The 18,973-nt window shown below is 47.4% G+C and overlaps 9 protein-coding genes across 9 annotated transcripts; 3 read left to right on the top strand and 6 right to left on the bottom strand.

The window, feature by feature from the left end:
- Window positions 1–170: 170 nt before the first annotated feature.
- BGW36DRAFT_390224 (DNA damage response protein RcaA) lies at window positions 171–2,906 on the bottom strand. Its single transcript, XM_046217453.1, has 5 exons — window positions 2,800–2,906; window positions 2,684–2,746; window positions 2,544–2,623; window positions 2,341–2,492; window positions 171–2,277 (listed from the first exon to the last, which is right to left on the bottom strand). Exons 1-5 carry the CDS (start codon window positions 2,834–2,836, stop codon window positions 420–422), a joined length of 2,190 nt encoding a protein of 729 aa, XP_046066392.1. The 5' UTR covers window positions 2,837–2,906; the 3' UTR covers window positions 171–419.
- On the top strand, window positions 2,907–5,468 carry BGW36DRAFT_390223 (putative DNA-directed polymerase kappa). Its single transcript, XM_046217452.1, has 2 exons — window positions 2,907–3,173; window positions 3,229–5,468. The coding sequence occupies exons 1-2, from the start codon at window positions 3,027–3,029 to the stop codon at window positions 4,984–4,986; spliced, it is 1,905 nt and encodes a 634-aa protein (XP_046066391.1). The 5' UTR covers window positions 2,907–3,026; the 3' UTR covers window positions 4,987–5,468.
- Window positions 5,469–5,575: 107 nt separating this feature from the next.
- On the bottom strand, window positions 5,576–8,137 carry BGW36DRAFT_390221 (uncharacterized protein). The gene has a single exon (XM_046217451.1). It carries the CDS (start codon window positions 7,967–7,969, stop codon window positions 6,056–6,058), a length of 1,914 nt encoding a protein of 637 aa, XP_046066390.1. The 5' UTR covers window positions 7,970–8,137; the 3' UTR covers window positions 5,576–6,055.
- A 66-nt stretch (window positions 8,138–8,203) lies between these two features.
- Window positions 8,204–10,201, bottom strand: BGW36DRAFT_351209 (DnaJ domain protein). Its single transcript, XM_046213348.1, has 5 exons — window positions 9,953–10,201; window positions 9,860–9,903; window positions 9,701–9,794; window positions 8,626–9,653; window positions 8,204–8,571 (listed from the first exon to the last, which is right to left on the bottom strand). Exons 1-5 carry the CDS (start codon window positions 10,056–10,058, stop codon window positions 8,455–8,457), a joined length of 1,389 nt encoding a protein of 462 aa, XP_046066389.1. The 5' UTR covers window positions 10,059–10,201; the 3' UTR covers window positions 8,204–8,454.
- A 104-nt stretch (window positions 10,202–10,305) lies between these two features.
- Window positions 10,306–12,556, top strand: BGW36DRAFT_390218 (squalene synthase). Its single transcript, XM_046217450.1, has 4 exons — window positions 10,306–10,640; window positions 10,693–11,752; window positions 11,802–11,984; window positions 12,031–12,556. The coding sequence occupies exons 1-4, from the start codon at window positions 10,573–10,575 to the stop codon at window positions 12,133–12,135; spliced, it is 1,416 nt and encodes a 471-aa protein (XP_046066388.1). The 5' UTR covers window positions 10,306–10,572; the 3' UTR covers window positions 12,136–12,556.
- A 291-nt stretch (window positions 12,557–12,847) lies between these two features.
- Window positions 12,848–13,482, top strand: BGW36DRAFT_433059 (uncharacterized protein; the record flags this gene model as incomplete). The annotated part of the gene is made up of 2 exons (XM_046221216.1): window positions 12,848–12,988; window positions 13,054–13,482. The coding sequence occupies 2 exons, from the start codon at window positions 12,848–12,850 to the stop codon at window positions 13,480–13,482; spliced, it is 570 nt and encodes a 189-aa protein (XP_046066387.1).
- Window positions 13,483–13,556: 74 nt separating this feature from the next.
- Window positions 13,557–14,604, bottom strand: BGW36DRAFT_401523 (X-Pro dipeptidyl-peptidase protein; the record flags this gene model as incomplete). The annotated part of the gene is made up of 2 exons (XM_046218754.1): window positions 13,557–14,432; window positions 14,587–14,604. The coding sequence occupies 2 exons, from the start codon at window positions 14,602–14,604 to the stop codon at window positions 13,557–13,559; spliced, it is 894 nt and encodes a 297-aa protein (XP_046066386.1).
- A 168-nt stretch (window positions 14,605–14,772) lies between these two features.
- Window positions 14,773–16,388, bottom strand: BGW36DRAFT_390215 (uncharacterized protein). Its single transcript, XM_046217449.1, has 4 exons — window positions 16,181–16,388; window positions 15,877–16,104; window positions 15,555–15,824; window positions 14,773–15,475 (listed from the first exon to the last, which is right to left on the bottom strand). Exons 2-4 carry the CDS (start codon window positions 16,017–16,019, stop codon window positions 14,878–14,880), a joined length of 1,011 nt encoding a protein of 336 aa, XP_046066385.1. The 5' UTR covers window positions 16,020–16,104; window positions 16,181–16,388; the 3' UTR covers window positions 14,773–14,877.
- Window positions 16,389–16,768: 380 nt separating this feature from the next.
- On the bottom strand, window positions 16,769–17,450 carry BGW36DRAFT_440951 (uncharacterized protein). The gene has a single exon (XM_046221543.1). It carries the CDS (start codon window positions 17,410–17,412, stop codon window positions 16,882–16,884), a length of 531 nt encoding a protein of 176 aa, XP_046066384.1. The 5' UTR covers window positions 17,413–17,450; the 3' UTR covers window positions 16,769–16,881.
- Between the last annotated feature and the right edge of the window lie 1,523 nt (window positions 17,451–18,973).

Raw genomic sequence — 18,973 nt, 5'->3', positions numbered from 1 at the left:
AAAAAGCGAGCGACTGTCAGGAATGAGGAATGAAGAATGATGCTGAGGGGCAGAAGGGAAGGACAAGGGAAAGGGCAGTCTGTCATGTGGGCTGGTTCCAATAATCCCTCCCTTGATAAGAGAACAGGGTTTCACTTGGCGCGCGATGCTTAATTACCGCTGCACAATACGCCTACACATACATGCATATACATTTGGATATCTATGACTGTGCGTTCGTATGCTCTAGAATAATGCGAACCGTAGTTCTTGGCCTCTCAATCACCATGCCGCGTCCTGCGTCAATCTGCAAATTTTTTCCCTGGAAGCACGTGATTTCTGGATAAGAATAGGCCATGGACCCATCCCGCCAATCATGTCTTCGTTAGCAGATATGTATATATGCAGAGAATAACATGCAATTCCTTCCTTGTACATGGCTACCTTCTCCGGCGGAACTTGAATCGAAGCTCCTCGCCATCACTGTCATTATCCCCATCTCCCCTGGTCCTCTTCTGACTCACGCGCTGGCTCTTTTGCGTCACCGAAGCAGCTGGTCGCGGCGTCTCTGAATGAGCTGATGGTGCTGTAAATGATGTAGGTGGCTCCTCCGACATATCCAGAGAGGCCTGGCTCTCTGCACGGCTAGCAGGCCGTCCGCTGCTCGGTTGTTGGCTAGTCCGTTTGAAGATAGGTTCGGGGCTGTCGTCTCGTTGATTATTATTATTGGTCCAGTAGTGGTCGCCGATACCGTAGTCCTTGCGTTTGACTTCATCCAGGGGAACAATGACGGCTTGAATACGGGACCGAGGCGCGCCAGGTTCGCCCTTTTTGCGAAACTTTTTGAAATTCTTTCGTCCGTTCCAGCCCTCGTCCCACCGATCAGTCACTTTCACCGTAGCGGATTGTCTTGGGCGATTTGGGACTTCGAATTCTTCGACAAGAACAAGATTCTTCATTTCCTCAATAGCCATGCCTTCAGCAACGGCTTGGAAGGTGATCCCATTCTCTTGTTTCTGTTCCCGCGCGGCTGCCTCTTCTTCTTCACGATGGCGGCGAGCAGCCGCAAGAACATCGACTTTCTGTCGCTTTGGTTTTGGCGCCTCTTCCGCTTTGAGGTCATCGCCAAATAACCGTGAGCCCATATCAGCTCTGCGTCGTTTCATTGCATTGGCTCCCGGGAGAAGACCCGACATACCATCATCCTCTTCAACGTCCACAGGTTCAGGCTGAGATGAAGGAACTTGGACTTCCATTTCGTCATTTACATCGCCCGATTCCGAGTGGTGTATTGGAATATCCTCCATGTCAAATCCATCATCAAACCCTTTAAGTCGACTGACAAAAGGGCGGCTCTGTGATCGCTTTGCTCGTTGCGTTTCAACTTGCTTTTCGGCTTGCGTGTTCTCGAAGTGGGCTGTATCTTCTGGCTGCGTAGTGGTTACTTCCGGGAGTTCGGCATCCGCAGACAGGTCTTTTTCAGGCGTCTTCCGTCGTGTTCTTCTCGTCTGGGGTTCCCGGCTGGCTGGAGCCTCTTCTCGGGGAAGCGATCGACACAATGAAGTTGCATCGTTGCTTAGTATGGCATCCAGGAACTCGCTCTGTTCGATCACACGTTGGTCCATTTTAATGGCCACTTGATTTCCCAGTTCGATCGACCAATCCTCATGACCCTTTGCCCTGAACCGCACTAGGACGATCCCTCCATCGCCGTTATGTTCGGACCCTAACCCTTTTTCGCCTGCTGCGTTTCGCATATACTGCAATAAGTCATCTGCCGTTGTGTGGCCATTATGTACCTGGTAAAACAAAGCCTTGCCATGGCCATTATTTATCGGTGGTGACAAATTCTCAAACTGGCTTGTGTCGCAAAATACAAACGTATAACCCTCGAAAACATGACTGCGGCTCGCATTAGGTGCAAACGATTCCGCAGGCCTCTGGACCGGTTCTTTACCAGCTGGCGGAAGAAACAAATTCGCATCTGGCCAATGTGCGTCATAGTCCACTTCCAGAGGCGACAATGACTCGGATATCTCAAGGTCTCCGGGTGTGGCAGCATAGACTAGGGCATCGAGGTATGAATCTTGGACAATGTATTTCCCGTTGATAAGAGCCTGCAGACCTTTCGCTGTATTCCGCTTGTTTTGGACAACGTGTGTGGTTTTTTCGACGTAGGGAATAATCGTCTTGATGTCGAGGTCTTCCAATCGACTGCGTGCGGGGCCTAGAGGATCCTTGGCTTTGAGCTCCTTGGATGAGAACGAGAAGCTAAGAACGGTAGGATGCCATTTTATCCTGAACAAAATTCAGTACGAGCCATTGTCCATCTTATACATTATACGATAGCCGTCCACGCACCTAAGCGCTGGTGGGTACCGCCCCAGCTGTAATGTATGCTCGTCTTGGGTCAAGATTTGACTCGACCCTCTGATCTGCACGGTATCGACCGTCGTCCCGCATTTCGATCCTTGATCCGTAACTGTCAGAACAGACTTTTTATGCACATGCGCCTGCCTCTATTTAGTATGATTGATCGGGTGGCGGGGATACGGAGAACATACACCATCGCCTGCCTGCACTGGAGATACCTCGATAACCAAATGCTTTCTTGAGATAGATACATGATGGATAACATGGCGAACTATTGCGATTCAAATAAATCAATTTACACTATTCCACAATCTGTAAGGTCTTGACATACCGCCTTCTTGTTTGATTCGGCCGAACAAATACTTTTTCCCGGGCTTCAGCCAGACCCGTTTTCCTGTCAGAATAATCAATATTGGGTTTGTAAGGCAGTTCTCAAAACTATCATACCGCCAAGTAGATCCCCATCGGACTCGAGAATCCACATCTCGAGGATAAACACTCCGCTATCATGGTCTGAGGAGTAAAAGAGACAAAAATATCAGGCAGATGCGAGCAGGGAGATCGTCTCCACTTGGAGCTGCGAGGCGACGCGCTATCACGTGACAGGGCGTCACCCATTTTGCTGCCTTAGGAAGCAGCTGTGAACAGATGACACGCCATCGGCAATATCAGCAATGGAAAGTGCAGATAAAGATGCAGATATACCAGAGCCACAGCAGGACTCGCCTAGACAGGCTCCACAAGAACATAAAACCCTCAAATACTCACTCCTAGGACCATCGCTGCTGAAAGCGGGTCAAGACGCGGTCGATCAACGTAAAGTGAGCAGCCATCCCTACACATTGAGTGAATACGCCTACTAACCAAAATAACAAGGTATCGGAAATTATATACAATGCCTCCAAAGGGTCCAAATTCTTCAACCATGAAGAATCGCGTGACAAAGTCCTAACCGAGAAGATCTCGCAGATTCTCGCTCGCAAGGCGCGCCTGGAGCGTCTAGATCTATCCTCCGACTGTCGCCGAGCAGATGAGTACATCGCCGAACTCGAACTCAGCCGCGATCTGACACAAACAGTCGTCCATGTTGACTGTGATGCCTTCTTTGCTGCCGTCGAAGAGCTCGACCGGCCGGAACTCAAAACCGTGCCGATGGCAGTCGGCAAGGGAGTGCTGACGACATGTAACTATGTAGCACGAAAATACGGGTGTCGGAGCGGAATGGCTTCGTTTGTGGCCAAAAAGCTGTGTCCGGAATTAATCTGCTTGCCGCAGAATTACCAAAAGTATAGCGCAAAGGCAGAGGAGATTCGCGCGGTTTTTGTTGAATATGACCCGTGCTTTGAAAGTGCTTCGATTGACGAAGCGTATCTCAATATCACCGCGTACTGCGATGAGAATAATATGGATCCACAAGAGGCAGTCCAACAAATGCGCGCGAGAATATGCGAAGAGACCAAGATCACCGTGTCAGCGGGTATCGCTGCGAACGCGAAACTGGCCAAAATAGCTTCAAACCAAAATAAACCGAACGGCCAATTCTATATCCCAAATGACCGCGAAGAAATCATGAGTTTTATTAAAAATCTACCTGTACGCAAAGTCAATGGTATTGGGCGGGTGTTTGAACGAGAGCTGAAAGCAATCGGCATTGAGACGTGCGGCGAGATCTACCCGCAGCGAGCATTTTTAAAGAAACTATTTGGAGAGAAAGCATTTCAGTTTCTCATGCAATGCTATCTCGGCTTGGGTCGGACAAAGATCCAACCAGCTGAGGAATACGAACGCAAGAGCGTTGGGACAGAAAGCACATTCTCCGAAATCAGCGACAAAGAAGCTATCCACGCGAAACTGCGCTCCACGGCGGAAGAATTGGAGAAGGATCTTGCAAAGTCACAATGTAAGGGACGAACCTTAGTACTTAAGATAAAGTTGCACACTTTCGAGGTATATACTCGACAGGTGGTGCCTCCTAAAGCAGTATGCCGGGCCGATGACCTATACGCCTATGCATTGCCGATAATAGTCAAACTTGAGAAGGAAATTCCGAATATGCGGTTAAGATTATTGGGATTGAGATGTACTAATCTTGTTAGTACGAAGAAAGGCGGCTTAAATTTCTTTGGATTTCAATCAGTCCGAAAACCTATTCCATCAACCCAGGACAATGACCAGGACCTTGAAACCGCTGCTGAGAGCAGAATTAACGAAACACAACTAAGCGCAGAACAAGACTTTGAGAACGCCGCGCGCCAAGAACGAGAAGATGAGATTAACGAGTTGGAGAAGCTTAGCCAAGAGTATAATAACGATAATGATACCCCATTTATAAATACAATACCAACTACTGACCCAACAAAATCACCCCCGTCTCCCAAACCCGCAGAAATATGGACATGCCCCATCTGTTCGCACACACAACCAGCCGATGACAAAATCTTCAACGAACACGTCGATTACTGTCTTTCAAAAGGGACGATTCTCGAGGCTGTGCAGAGTTCCACGGATTCTGTGGTTGAACAAGTACCCTCGCCAAATATACAGTCGGCGAACGAGCACCAAGTATCATCTGCTAGGAAACGGAAATCGAGTTTCGACACGAGTTCACGACAGAGACGGTTATTTTTCGCCTGATGAGTAGCAGGCGGCTGTTAGGGTTCTTGTATATACATAGCATATCAAAACAAAGTTCGGCATGAATCGAGAGATTACTAGCCTCGATAATTTCATGACTAGGTAAAACGATTATATACTGAGAGATCCACATAATTAACCACCAACCAACTCTATTTTCCTACATTATCAATCGACCACATTGGTGATCAGGCACCTTACTGTCGACATGAGCAATTTGCCAGCCTCGCCAGTTAGCATACAGGCCGCGTGTGGTTGGTGGAGGCGGAACAATGCATGCTCTGTGGGTGTCTAATAACGCAATATACGTATTATCCTCTCGATATCACCAGCTATAAACAGAGCATAAATGGGTGTGCTTTCTTGAGCATGTGAGATGTGTTTGAGCGCAAGGCTTTCGAATGGATACTACCCTAAGATAATATTGCTGTGATTTCGAAACTGACGAGCCTATGCCAACCGTAATATATTATATTATCCTGCGAACGATTTATTCTCTCGAATAATATCCCAACGCCGGGTTATATTATTAGCCATTCCTATTCTCTAGTAGCGGGTGTGACCTGGTTAAGGATGTTCTAAAAATGGATGTAGAAAAATTTTAAGTCATGCAATGGAAAGTACATATGAACTACATAAGTGCTTACTAGCACTTCAAAACACACAAGTGTTGCAGCCATTATTCCAACATCCATATATGTATACCAATTGATGAATAAAAAGGGTATCAATACATAAACACAACAAGGAGAAAAATGTAGCGATAGGACAGGAGTGGCGAGAATTTAGCATTTTCACAGGAGGTATCATATAAATCAAACGCCATCAGATGATCCCGATGATAACAGAATGCCCAATTCAATCAACCCAAAGATGCGCCAAGCTCCCCGAAAAAAACACCATTCTAAGCATAATACAACGTTGTAAATGTGGGTAAAATATTATCAGGAGGTGAACTCCATTTTGAACAAATGAAACAGAAAGATTGAAAGAAAGACTGGCCCGGCCATGTCGAGGTGTAAGAAGAAAGGGTATCACCAGATTTATATTGAAAAAAAAAGCGAGAATATTACATTGGATCAGGTGATGATGCCGGGCTGAGGTCGTCTCCGGATACATCGAACGCAAGGGCTTCGTCGATTTCGGCGCCTGGGCTCAACAAACCACGGCCACTTGCAAGTTCGTCTGCGATTTCTTCAGGGGCTAACACGCGGCCACCAACTTCGACATCGTTAACGTGGACGTTATAGTCGAGCGCTCGTTTGCCCTCTTTAATCAATTCTTCTGTCAGTCCGAGGCATCGTTTCAGACTTTGGTTGAGCTTCTGGCTATCGACGAGCAGTTCTTGGTGCTTGGCGAGGTCGAGCATGAAGCGCTTCTCGTCGCTAACCCGATGTCGGGCATCATGGTCTGCGAGACTGCCAGGGCTGTTAGTGGTGTCGTCGGCGAATGAATCGTTGTCACTCTCTTCAGACAGCTCGTCATTGGAATGGATGGAAGAAAGCTCGCTGGTGTCGCCAGCTTCGCTAACAACTGATAGCGCACCGCCAGAGATGGATCGTATAGAAGTCGTCATGGATAAACGGCCAGAGCGGCTTAGTCGTCGAAATCGGCGCAGTTCTGCGTTTTGTTTGCGCAATTCTCGTTCAAGAGTGCGATTAATAGCCAGGAGGGATGAATTGCTGATCTCTAGATCCAGAATCTTCCTTTCTGTGCGGGCATTTAACGCTCCATCGCCGAATGCATTGGGCCCTTCTAATTTAACCGGGCTCTGAGGTACTGTGTATGGTATGTTATGATCGGAAACCGGATCTACTAGTATGTTTGTGATAATTTGAGGGCTTGGATGAGGTGATTGCTCTGGGGTAACACCTAGAGCCTCGGCAAGAAGCGGCGGGGACGATATTGGCGTGACTCGTCGAGTAACGCCCCGAGGAGACACAACTTGTGTAATGGAGCCGAGACTTGTCGACTTTCGGTGATTGGGACGAGGAAGAGGTTGAGGTTGCGGTTGCGGTAGAGGTTGCGGTAGCGGTTGTTGGGCGGGAGAAGGAGAAGTAACACTGAAAGAAGTAGAAAGTCGAGCTTCAAAACTCTCCTCAATATTTGGGCTAGGTTGTAGATTGCTATCAGGCGAAGATCGGGAGGTTGTATCTGCCAACTGCGCGGGTCTTAACCGAGGCGAGAGCACCGTTTGGCCCTTTACGCCTACAGGAAGGCGAGAAGACGACCCCGTTGAACGCCTCTTTGTAGAGCCAACTCGGTTGGAGTCATCTGTCTGGCTGTCCGTATCAAGTGTACCATCCGCATATAAGAAATTTGATGACTGAGATTGTTTTGAAAAAGAGCATGGCCGTGAGTCTGCGTCATGGGACCCCGCGGACGAGCGTGCATCACCGGCACGGAAGAATTTCGGCGAACCACTCAGACTTTCCGACGATGAATGTGCGACTGACGGAGCTCTGAGACTCAGTGCATCGGTCGATATACTCTTCGCTATGGTTGATTTTGCTACCTCTGGCCGTAACCCTAATCCTCCCCGCACTGGGCTTCGTTCTGCTCGGGCATAACCTGTAGCAACCGGTAGTGTAGGACGAGGTAGCTGAGGTGCTGTGTGCACAACCACCGGGGTGGTCTCTGGAGATGCAATCGGGCCATCTCGTCGCGAGATCCGCGTACCTGATCGCGGCGTGACATTACAGCTGAGAGGGGTCGAGGCAGAAGTACTGGTGTCATCCCTTTTCGTCAGCGAAGGAGGGGCGGTATCGGGAGAAGCAGGCTTCTTTGGGGTTTGATAGCCACCCGTTGGGGCAAGGCGAGGTGTTAGGGGCGAATACGGCTTGTTTGCAGTTCTGAATGCGGCGCTGAGGCTGGGCTTGAATGGTTTGGCAGGCATGCCATTGTTGTTTTGTTTATCGGGATTCATGCTCGGGGCGGGCACGACCGGTCGGTTGATAGGGGAGCGGCTGAACTGGTCGCGCATTATGGCATTGTAAGGATGAGAAAGATGCTTCCAGCATGGCGGCACAAGCCAGGGTTCTGTGTCAGGTCCAGTACGGCTTTTCACGTCGCTGGAGACGGGGTGCAGGTGGTGAGTGAGGACAGACGATCGTCACCTTTTGCATGACTTCCAAACATCGCTCCAGACTGGGCTTAGCGCGGCCGGTTGCACGTCGCGGGCGGCGGATGGCGGTCAAGCACGTGCATCGACAATTTTCGTCCAATGAGACATTTACTTTGCATATTTTCTATAGCAGAGATATTTCCTATATACACACATCTCTAGATACATCGTGGGGCAAGACACTGGTCTATCAATAATCCGAAAGGACAACAAACATCAGTAAGTGACATAATACTAGCCGTAAGGTAATTCGTCATGACAAAGGATATCCCAAGCAGATGACAATATCAAACAAAAGTCGTAGCAACATGGAGGCTGTCTATATATTATGAATTAAATGCCTATCACTTGTCAGATTCCTTCTTCTTTTTCTTGTCATCTTTGTGCTTCTTCGTTGCTGCCTCCGCCATGAGCTGTTCGAAGGCCATGTAGTCGCCTTCTTCTTCTGGATCGCGCTCGGCCTGACTTCGGTTAGTATACATCATTGAGATCACAACTACATAAGTGCATCTTACTTTTTGGTAGATTGTGCCAATGAGGACCAAGGCGTGCGCTCGTTCCACGCGCTTCTCCATCTTCACGGTCTTGTCATTCAGAACCTTGTCACAAACGTCACGAAGCACTCCTTGGATTTCGAATTTGCTTCCTTTCCAAGCTGCGGCCAGGATTTTGCCTGTGACTTTTCTCTCGTACTCGGCCTTCTTCTCGTCAGTCCAATCAGCACCGCCTTTTTCTTCCAGTTTGGCCATTTCTTCCATGGTCATTTGTGCATCAATCGCCGTGGAAATAGTGTTCCAGGTCTCTTTAGCCAGGGTTCCCTTGTCCTTGAGACGAGAAAAGAACCCAGAAATTCCTAGAAACTTCTGAGACTTGAGGAAAGAGGTAGCCTTTGACAGATAGGTCTGGGCAACAGCATGTAGAATCTCCAAGCCGAAGGACTCCATCTTCAAGTTTTCAACCTCGAGACGGATCTTTTCTTCAAATGCACGTGTAACCTCTGGGCCTTTGTCTGTTTCTGACCACACGCTGATTCTGTCCACCAGCTTCCGTACCAGTGTATCGACTCTCTCCTGGCGGGCTTTTCGTCGTTCTTCCTCGTACTGAGCAAGTCGCTCTTGTTGTTCCTTTGTAAGGCCTTTCTTCTTTTCCTTCTTGCGCAGCTCTTTCTCTTCGGTTGTGAGCCCGGCCGCATCCATTCTTGCTTCTTCTTCAGATTTGTCGAGGAGCGCCTGTTGGCCCCAGTTGCGTTTGGGTGTGCTAGTGCCAGAAGTGGCGCCAGATTCCGTCGGGGGAACAGGGGCAGCAGCCGGCGTCGGCTTCGATGCTGGCTCGGGTTGAATATGTTCGTCAGCTCCGGCAGCTTTCGTTTCTTCGTCGTGGATATTCAGTTTCTCTTCGGCGGACTGGGCCAACTCTTCTTCCTGCATCTGCTCCATGGTGATGTCCATCGTAGCAGACAAGTCTTTCATGAGCGAGATTTCGCCGATGAGGTCTACGAAGGCTTCACCACCGAAGATCATGGTGAAGAATTGAGATGGGTCCTCTGTTGTTACTGTTAGTGCTGTTTAGGTTATTCGGTATAATACTCACCAAAACCGCCGCCCGGCACGGCCTGGTCTTTGCCGAATTTATCATATTGCTTGCGAAGCTCACTACTGCTCAGGACCTGGTATGCTTCGCCGATCTAGTTGAGCGTCATCAGCTAGAGTCGAGGGTAACAACCATCGATGGTGGAGAAGGTATGCTTACCGCTTGGAATCGAGCATGGGCAGTTTCATCTCCAGGGTTCTTGTCTACAGGAAGTCAGCTTTGTTCCATACCATACAATGCATATCGCCCTACCCGGGTGCGTGGTGATGGCCAGCTTGCGGTATGCTTTTTTAATCTCCAGCTCGGTTGCTGTTGGCGGGACGCCCAGGGCGTCATAGTAGGTGGTGTCGACAACCATGGCGGTCCCGTATCGTCGTGCTCAGATCAGGTGAGTCGAATCTAGAATCAAGCGCACAACTAGAAAACCGATAGCAGTGACTGTGTAAGTTGTAGACTTGTAGTCTTGTAGTCCCAATGTTATTCAAATTAAATGGTTAATTCGGCAACCTGGAAAGCGACGCCTGCTGTGATTCGCGCTCGCCCCGCCATGCGCTAATGTTTGCACGTGTTTGACTTGCAGTTTGCAACGTTTGCCCGCTTGAATTTTTCCGCAGTGAGTGTCGTCCCCCTTAAATTGGCTCCTGCAATAGAGTTAGAGCCAACTCTTCGCTTACTATATTAATCCATGCTCCTCTGCCCGCGTCGCTCTCTCCCGCGCTCCCAGAGAATGGAATTGGAGAGCCGTGCTTGCGTGCGTCCAACATCGTCTGTCCACTCTCCCTAACCCACCGGTGCTGTTGACTCTGCGTCTCCCTGACTGCGTCATCCGAGTCGAGTGCTGGACCACTGATCGATCTTGACTTGCCGTAATCATGGGTTTGCTGTGGAATATCGCCTACTTCGCCTGCCATCCCGTGCAGCTGCGATCCATCATACAATGGTATGTGCTTTAGCCCGCTACGGTACTGAATTTCCTGGCTGACCGTGACTAGGAAAGTGTGGCACAACCCTCCACACGAGCGAGATGCTTCCAAGGACCCTGAAACACGGAAACGGAGCTTCCACTTTCTCAAGCTGACCAGTCGCAGCTTCTCCGCCGTCATCCTAGAGCTCCATCCGGAATTGTTGTTTGCTGTGACTGTTTTCTATCTGGTGCTGCGTGGTCTCGACACCATCGAGGACGACACATCGGTGCCGCTGGCTGTGAAAGAGCCTCTATTACGCGACTTCAAGAATATCATCGAGAAGGATGGATGGACTTGGGATGGCAATCGTCCTGAGGAAAAGGACCGCCAGCTTCTGGTTGAGTTTGACAATGTGATTACAGAGTACAAGACTCTCAAGCCTGCCTACCGCGCAATCATCAAGGACATGACTAAGAAAATGGGCAATGGCATGGCCGACTTCGTTCGCAAGGCGGAAACGGAAGGCATCAGCGTAAATACCATTGAGGAATACGACCTCTACTGCTATTACGTGGCCGGCCTTGTTGGTGATGGCTTGACTCAGTTATTTGTCGAGGCAAAATTTGGTAATCCCGGGCTGCTGGCTCGTCCAAATCTGCACAAATCGATGGGGCTTTTCTTGCAAAAAACTAATATCATCCGTGACATCCGCGAGGACCACGATGACGCTCGACATTTCTGGCCCAAAGAAATCTGGTCCAAGCACGTCGACAAATTCGAGGATCTATTTGACCCCAAGTACAAAGAGGCCGCGCTCAATTGCAGTTCAGAGATGATATTGAATGCTCTTGAGCACATGGACGAATGTCTTTTCTACCTCGCCGGGCTACGTGAGCAGAGTGTGTTTAATTTCTGCGCTATCCCTCAAGCCATGGCTATTGCCACCTTGGAGCTCTGCTTCCGCAACTACTCGATGTTTCAACGAAACATCAAAATCACAAAAGGCGATGCCTGCCAATTAATGATTGAATCGACTCAAAATCTACGAGTACTTTGCGACACATTTCGCAGATATGCGCGCCGCATTCATCAGAAGAACACGCCCAAGGATCCCAATTTTGTTAAGATCAGCATTGCCTGCGGCCGTGTTAGTATCCTGATCTGGTTATTATTGATCCCGCTAACATAATCGTTAGATTGAGAAATTCATAGAAACCCTTTTCCCAACTCAAAAGGCCGAGGACGCCAGGCGTCAGCTCAGCGGAGTATCAACGGAGGAAGAAGAAAAGAAGAAGAGGGAAGCACAGGAATCGTGGGAGGACGTCAAAATGATGATGATCATCATGGGCGGCATAGTCGTTGTCGTCACACTTGTCCTGGTTAGCAACAATCAACCCCCTTCAGTACGTAGCTAACAATTTCTAGTTCTTCATCGCATGGATGCTAGGAGCCCGATTCGACTTGGCCATCGCCGAGCTGCGAAAGGGCAATTTCAGGCCACCGGGCAAAATCAAGCACTCGGAGCTATAAGCCCGATTATTATATATATCCTGGCTACGTATTTTACCTATAGGCTTCTTGCTTCCCTTCAGTGGGTGTATTACCACCGTGTTCATATTCATGCTGGTCAGATACTTTTCTCAGCATATCGATAATACTAATGAATTAGTCCGACTCTTCTCCTTCCCCTCGTAGCCCTCGTTTGAAGATAGCACGGATGTCAAATTGCGATTCAGCCCTTCCATGGCTGCAGTTGTGCCGAAGAAGTGCTTACATTAACGGTATACTTGATATGCCTACGGGGATGTACTAGATGTATGTCTATTCTGCTTGCAGGACAGTGGCAGACATCCATTGAAGAACCGATACATACAACATACTTAAATAGCCACAGATATACACACCGCAGGTGTAGTTTTAGCAGAATACAATAATAAATATTCCTCTCGGATTTTGTCATATGTAGCTCTGCACAGCCAGCCAATCACCGCGCCCCAATTCAATGTTGCAACCCGACTTATCGCGTTTTTATTTGTCAGAGATTTCTAAGCTAGATCGACCATCATTGCAGATACATATATTTACTTGTGCCTTTCTCATTTATTTCTGAATCATATATAGACCTGCTTTCCATATACAATCCTACATGCTTATATGTGCGATTCGCCTAGGCAGTTTGCGGTCCATCATTTCGCGACGCTATCAACCGCTTCTCTCAGCCATCCACTTCAACACCAGGAGTATGAGTGCAAAACCAGACCCATCGTCAGAGACAACATGTCCAAGTGCACCCAGTGAAGCAGAAACAGCCAACCAACTCCCCAAGCTCACGCCCGCAGAGTTCCGCGCCTATAATCGATTAGCAGAGCACATGGACTACTTTGTATCCCTCCCTTATCCATCAATTCATATATATATGATATACATTCAGATACTGATTATGACCAGCACGCCCATTTCCGCAGCACCTGGGACCAACTCTACACCGCATGCTGCAATAACAAACGCCCCTCGGGTGTGTCCATCCGCCAATTTCTCAACATGGGCTCAGAGTTCATATCACATCTAAACACGCACCACAGCATCGAAGAGCAATATGTCTTCCCCATGCTAGCAAGTAAAATGCCCGAGTTTAGACGCGGTGTGCATTTACTAAACCAGCACAAAGAAATCCATAAGGGGATGGATCGGCTAGAAGAGTTTCTGGAGGCGTGTCGCACGGGTGAGAGGGAGCTCCGCTTGCAGGAAATGAAGAGTGTGTTGGACTCGTTTGGCAAGGTGCTCTGGGAGCATCTCGATGATGAAGTCAGGACATTGGGCGCGGAGAATATGAGGAGGTATTGGACGCTGGAGGAGATGAAGCGGTTGCGCATGTGAATCACTTACGAATTATGAACTACACCTCGAATACATACATGTACATATCAACAATAAACTTGCGCCACGCCAGATTACAGGTTCGTCTTCATAAACTCTGCAACTTCCTTCACAGCCGGGCCTACAGACTCCGCCTTATCGTAAAAATCCATATGCGTCGCCCCCTGCACAATCACCTTCTTCTTCGCACCCGCAATCAAACCGTCCAATTTCTCCGTATTCCACCTGGACCCTGCCCTCTCGCCTGCAATCAGCAGCACCGGCTGCGTGAGATACAGATCCGCGAGATAAAACGCATCGAAATTGAGCACAAACGGAAGGCTGAGAATGAGCATTTTATTCACTGCTCGGGGGGTGTGCGTGCGCGGTGTGAGGTAGTAATCTGCCGCCTGTTGCATATCATAGGGCGTCTTCTCGTCCACTGGCGGCACGTACGGCGCTGCAGCAGTCTCAGCCCCTTTTACTTCAGCGCGAATCTGCTGCGCCGCCAGGGCTAGGGTGGCCGTGTGCTTCTTTGGGTCTTCGTCGCCATCCCAGCCTAGACGCGCCGAGTCGCCGATGTTCAACATACTCACCGTCGTGACCGCTTTGATGCGGTGGTCTGCTTTGGCGGCGGCAACGGCATAGCCGCCGGCGGCGCAGATGCCTAGTATCCCGATTTTGTGGAGGTTCACGAACGGCTGGGCTTGTAAGTAGTCGATGACAGCGAAGACGTCACTGATGCGTTGTGAGGGGTCTTCGAGGAAGTGTGGCTCACCGCCACTTTCGCCCTGGTGGGACGCGTCGTAGCAGACGGTTATGAGGTTGTGAGCTGTTGCGAGGCTTTGGGCGTAGAGGCCCGCTGTTTGCTCTTTTACCCCGCCGCCCGGATGGACGACGACGAGGGCCGGAAGTTTCGCTGAGGATGTGGTGGAAGGGTTGTAGAGGAGGCCAGCCAGTTGAATGGGGCCCTTTGGATGGAGATTGAGATCATGTTGGTGACGTTATACGTAACAACGGTTTTTAGAAATATTAGAGAGTAGAGCTTATATCAAATTCAATATTAGTTGTTCATATTGACGAGAAGTCATGTATGTGCACGCATAGTACTGTTATAATATATACTTCTCTCTGTCCGAACATTCTTAGGCCCTGGCCGAATAATTTCGGTTGTCTTATACGTCATATCCCCATATTGCTCGACCGCTCTTATCAATCGTTATACATACCAATAAAAAATACAACTATGAAGAAGGTAAGTGCATAACATATTAGCTGGGAAATACAGCTGACAAATCCGACAGCATCTCGAGGGAATCAGTAAATTGATAGTCAACTTAGTCCGCTTTAATTTTTGCTAATCAAAACGCGCAGACCCGCAAGGAAATAAAAATTATGATTGAGCAGCTCTCATAATCAAATATACATACTAACAACACAACCTATGAAACCGGTGGCAACAATTGCAAGCGCAGGATATGGACCAGATCCCGCTCCGCCAGTATTATCAATATTCAGCGAATTATTCCCAAAGCCTACCGTTCTCAACCATACAGGATTCTGTCCGGTCAGATTCATAACATCCGAATGATAAGCGTCTATCACACCCGAAAAACGAATCTGAATACTGCCCTGAATAGAACTTCCTACTTCTTGCGGTCCAATCCAGTCGGTAGCATTGGTCCTCACAAAATTTTGCGCTATGAAATATCCATTTAAAGTCAAATTCGCGGTATTGTTATCGAATTGGACGTCGAGAGAAGGGAACGTGAAGGCGTCCCAGCCTTGGTTGTCCCACCATTTATATGTCCATATGTCCAATCTCCAGTCATCAGTGTACTCAGTGCTATTGCAGGAGGACATGGTGACGTTGCCGACTGTTGATATTACATCTTCTGAGCTTAAACTCTCTTGCATTGTCCCTGAGAGGTTGTAGGACCCTTGCTGCGTTTTGCTAACTGTGAAATTGAAGTTGTCTGGAACAGTAGTGTTTTCACCCTGTTTCCAGGTAAGTCTACTGCAGTCAGTATGGCAAAATCAACCATATTATACCAAGGGGAATGGCTTCGACTGTGCGACAGGTTTGAACTCACTCTGAGGAGAGAATTGGCCATATAAGCGGCGATGAGAACGGAATTTGTGAATCATATGGCACCGAGGAAAGGTTGTAGTTTGGAGGAATCAAAGTAAGCCACAGGTTTAACGAGTCCTTCCCAGAATTGTACGGGCCTCGTTCAGCTATAGTCAAGATAGAGTCCACTTTCTTAGTACCTGAAAAGCCTTTAAGATTAGGGCAAAGAGTGTCATTAAACGTCACCCCAATGAGTGGCTTGAAGTCTATCTCAGTGGATGCATTGTAGTAGCTAATTTCTTTAATTATCACTCCATAAAACACGGCAATTTCAGTATACTAACGATCCGACCCAGGCATAGAGTCCAGTAAGACCCGTCACGTTCTTCGGACGAAAATTTGACCAGGGACGGTAGTCCGGGTCGTCTTTGGCGAAGACCGTTAGCGGTAGCCAAAGGAGAAACAGATAATCAAGAAAACGCCGCATGTTGTAGGGCACTGCTATGGATTGGGAAAGCAAGAAAGAAATCAGGCAAGTCAGTCATTTAAAGGGGTAGGGATTTTCCAAATGACTAGTTGGTTCAGCCTCACACTCCGCAGTAATCACATTTTAAGTAAAGAAGCCTTGGTTGGCTTGGATTAACTGACCAATAGCAAAGTGAGATCAAGTAAAAGTGTTGGTTTGCTATGCTGTTAACGCCGGCGCTAATAATATAGTGTGGTGGTGGCAATGCCCTCTTGTGTTGTAGATTTGTAGATACTTCATAGACTCTGCACAGCCTGCGAATGTGTTCTCAATAATTTTTATGTATCGACTGATATTGGTTAAATATAGAGTGCGTGTAAAAGTTTTTCGACATTACGACCGCAGTACCCTAGATATTTAGCCTTGAACAACACCGCGTCAAAATATCTAGGGGCATATCGGGTTAAATTGTGTGCGACATAATACATTTTAATAAGACACTAAAAAAAATTGACCGAGACATACTAGCGATACATGCGCAGGTAAATGCGGGAACACGGACACTACTAGGACAACGTTGTACAATGTTGTACAATGGTTGTAATATAGATTACCACAGCATAAAAAATACCTTACGAATAATGGCCGGGCCAATCAAGGCTGATAAGGACATCAAAGGACCCAGGCCGGCGAATAAAAGTGATTTGTGCCAATTTTTCAAATGGTTTTGTATCTCATTTTTTGTCTAGGAACAAGTCTAACCCCTCAATAGCCAAATTATTCGAAGTCCAAAGGTGAAAACCAGTACATTTCCTGGCCCTCGGGACTATGATCATATTACCACCAACCAATCAAACTCTCCAGAATTTAACATTCTATTAAATTAAGTCGATTTAGACTTCTCCTTGGACTTCATTACCTCGATCATCTTCTGGCAGATTTCATTGTATTCTGTCGTGATTTTGTGTTCCAGATAGGGGGTAGAGTTTGTGGCATCTAACCAAAGGTTAATGATCGATTCACATGATGTGATAAGGTCGTCCTTCTCCTTTGGAAACTGATTCCATTTAGAAATCCGTTTTAGGGTTCCTCTTCTGTTAAGCGCTCCAATTATTTCCTTGGGCACTGTATCCAATTTGGATTGTAGCCGCGTAGCTGGGAATCCGTAAAGCTCCTCGAAGCCTACACAAGCATTCTCCCACCTCTCCTGATCGTCAGAGCTATGTAGGAATTCAAGCACTTCCAGGTCAGTTTCGACGTTCCCTCCATGGACAATCCGATTTCTTTGAGCACGGGCGTCGTGGTCTTCTTTTCCACTGAGCCATTCTAGCTCACTTGCGCGGATAGAGAGCATCAGCGGTTTGAACTTTTGCATTTCATCCATCTTTGCATGAAGTTTTTGGATTTCAATCATTTGATCGCGGAGGTTTTCCAAGACGCAGAACCCTTTCCCGTTTCCACCTTTCTGCAACTCCTGCTTCATCTCGATGTCCTCTGTTTTGAATACTTCCTCGAAGACGTATTTTCTGACAGTAGCCTTATCCAGGCGATTCAGCTGAATATAGCGGGGAGGAGGAGGTATCGTCTTATATAAGATAACCGGCCAGTTGTGTCTGTACTCGTGGATGGTTAGAGCAGAAATAAAAGAAAGATGAAACGCGGGACTGTCTTACTGGGCAGTCTGTTTTTCCTTCGAGGAAGTTGCCCTACGTGTGTTGACCCTGTTGACATTCCCTTTCAGCGCCGCAGCATAGCTTCCTTTTTCTCCACTTCCCATTGTACTTGTATCAGCTCCTATTCGTCAATCCAGTTTCCTTCACTCGATCAGAAAGAACAAAAAGGGAACCAAAATCCCTGGAAAACTGCAAGTGGAGCGAGGGGGTAAAAATAAGAAATGATAGATGGTTATGTCCGAAAGTTTCCTGGATCACATACGTACCAGATGGCGCCAACTGTCTGTATAACTATATATACTTGTCAGAGGCTTGGAGCCAGGATGTTAGTTAGTGTTAACATAGATAATCACGCAATTTAGGCTGTCTACAACTGTACAATCTTTATTTTCTATTTTCAACTTCCATAGCTTGTGCGGAATACAATGCAGTCTTTCCACTCAGAAGGTCTGCTTTGTCAAACAAATACTGAGCAAACGCCAAACAAAAAAAGGATGTACATAAGACAAGAAAACGGGTTCTAACCGTAATTAAACAAAGAGCTTTATAACCTGTCATAATCAAATGCAATTCTTTGGTTTGTTTGTTTGTTTCATTTTGTCCCAAATCTGTTGCATGCAATCCACAAAACATTTGATACCATAAAGGACCCTGCTCAGCAAACAATATACGACAGATGGGGGGGAAGGTACAATATGTATGTTAAGGCATAGTGAGTTTTGCTTATTAAATATATCCATGTGATCGAATGTCAGATAACTATTTAAAAAAAATTAGGATAAAAAGGGCTGTTATACCTTTTCCTACTTCCTCTAATATTGATCTAATGGTTGATTCACTTTTATTCTGAAGGTGGCAGGATACCAACTGTATCGCATCACTGCCTTGGCGCCTTACGTATAAGGCGTGGATTAACTGCGTCCATTCATGGTAAGGGTTTCCCCTTTTGGAACCACAGTGCTAGCTAAACGGGCAAATATTCAGTTTTTCTTTCTTTCTAGTGCTCAGTATTTAGCATTTCAGTCAAGTAGAGACTAACGCAGTTGATATTATCTGTGTTTCTTCACTGAGTCTTGCACGACATTTATACAAGGTGAAGCTTATTTTCAGTTTTCACCCAATTTCCTGATTCAATAACTGAGAATATCCATTATAATGTATTGAATATTCTTTAACTTATTTGTCTATAATACAATTATCAGCTGACCGCAGCAAAGGCTTACGTACGTAGCAGGTTTGGAAGCAGATATCCGAACCACAACCATTGGACGGTCCAAGTGCGCCCTCGGAAGCAAATTCAGC

The sequence above is a fragment of the Talaromyces proteolyticus genome (genome assembly GCF_021365285.1).
Source record: "Talaromyces proteolyticus strain PMI_201 chromosome Unknown BGW36scaffold_14, whole genome shotgun sequence".
Lineage (NCBI taxonomy): Eukaryota > Fungi > Ascomycota > Eurotiomycetes > Eurotiales > Trichocomaceae > Talaromyces > Talaromyces proteolyticus.
This window is presented reverse-complemented; position numbering and strand designations above follow the sequence as displayed.

Excerpts from the sequence above, each read along its gene's own strand:
- BGW36DRAFT_390224 (XM_046217453.1), bottom strand. The coding sequence starts at position 2,836 with ATGTGGATTCTCGAGTCCGATGGGGATCTACTTGGCG. Across the intron at positions 2,624-2,683 it reads CCGAATCAAACAAGAAGGCG|TTCGCCATGTTATCCATCAT; the intron begins GTATGTCAAGAC and ends GAATCGCAATAG. Across the intron at positions 2,278-2,340 it reads CGGTACCCACCAGCGCTTAG|GATAAAATGGCATCCTACCG; the intron begins GTGCGTGGACGG and ends AATTTTGTTCAG.
- BGW36DRAFT_390223 (XM_046217452.1), top strand. The coding sequence starts at position 3,027 with ATGGAAAGTGCAGATAAAGATGCAGATATACCAGAGCCACAGCAGGAC. Across the intron at positions 3,174-3,228 it reads ACGCGGTCGATCAACGTAAA|GTATCGGAAATTATATACAA; the intron begins GTGAGCAGCCAT and ends CAAAATAACAAG.
- BGW36DRAFT_390221 (XM_046217451.1), bottom strand. The coding sequence starts at position 7,969 with ATGCGCGACCAGTTCAGCCGCTCCCCTATCAACCGACCGGTCGTGCCC.
- BGW36DRAFT_351209 (XM_046213348.1), bottom strand. The coding sequence starts at position 10,058 with ATGGTTGTCGACACCACCTACTATGACGCCCTGGGCGTCCCGCCAACA. Across the intron at positions 9,654-9,700 it reads CGTGCCGGGCGGCGGTTTTG|AGGACCCATCTCAATTCTTC; the intron begins GTGAGTATTATA and ends CAGTAACAACAG. Across the intron at positions 8,572-8,625 it reads TTGGCACAATCTACCAAAAA|GCCGAGCGCGATCCAGAAGA; the intron begins GTAAGATGCACT and ends AACCGAAGTCAG.
- BGW36DRAFT_390218 (XM_046217450.1), top strand. The coding sequence starts at position 10,573 with ATGGGTTTGCTGTGGAATATCGCCTACTTCGCCTGCCATCCCGTGCAG. Across the intron at positions 10,641-10,692 it reads CTGCGATCCATCATACAATG|GAAAGTGTGGCACAACCCTC; the intron begins GTATGTGCTTTA and ends GACCGTGACTAG. Across the intron at positions 11,753-11,801 it reads TCAGCATTGCCTGCGGCCGT|ATTGAGAAATTCATAGAAAC; the intron begins GTTAGTATCCTG and ends CATAATCGTTAG.
- BGW36DRAFT_390215 (XM_046217449.1), bottom strand. The coding sequence starts at position 16,019 with ATGCGGCGTTTTCTTGATTATCTGTTTCTCCTTTGGCTACCGCTAACG. Across the intron at positions 15,825-15,876 it reads CTCTATGCCTGGGTCGGATC|CTACTACAATGCATCCACTG; the intron begins GTTAGTATACTG and ends TAAAGAAATTAG. Across the intron at positions 15,476-15,554 it reads TGGCCAATTCTCTCCTCAGA|ACTTACCTGGAAACAGGGTG; the intron begins GTGAGTTCAAAC and ends TGACTGCAGTAG.
- BGW36DRAFT_440951 (XM_046221543.1), bottom strand. The coding sequence starts at position 17,412 with ATGATTGAAATCCAAAAACTTCATGCAAAGATGGATGAAATGCAAAAG.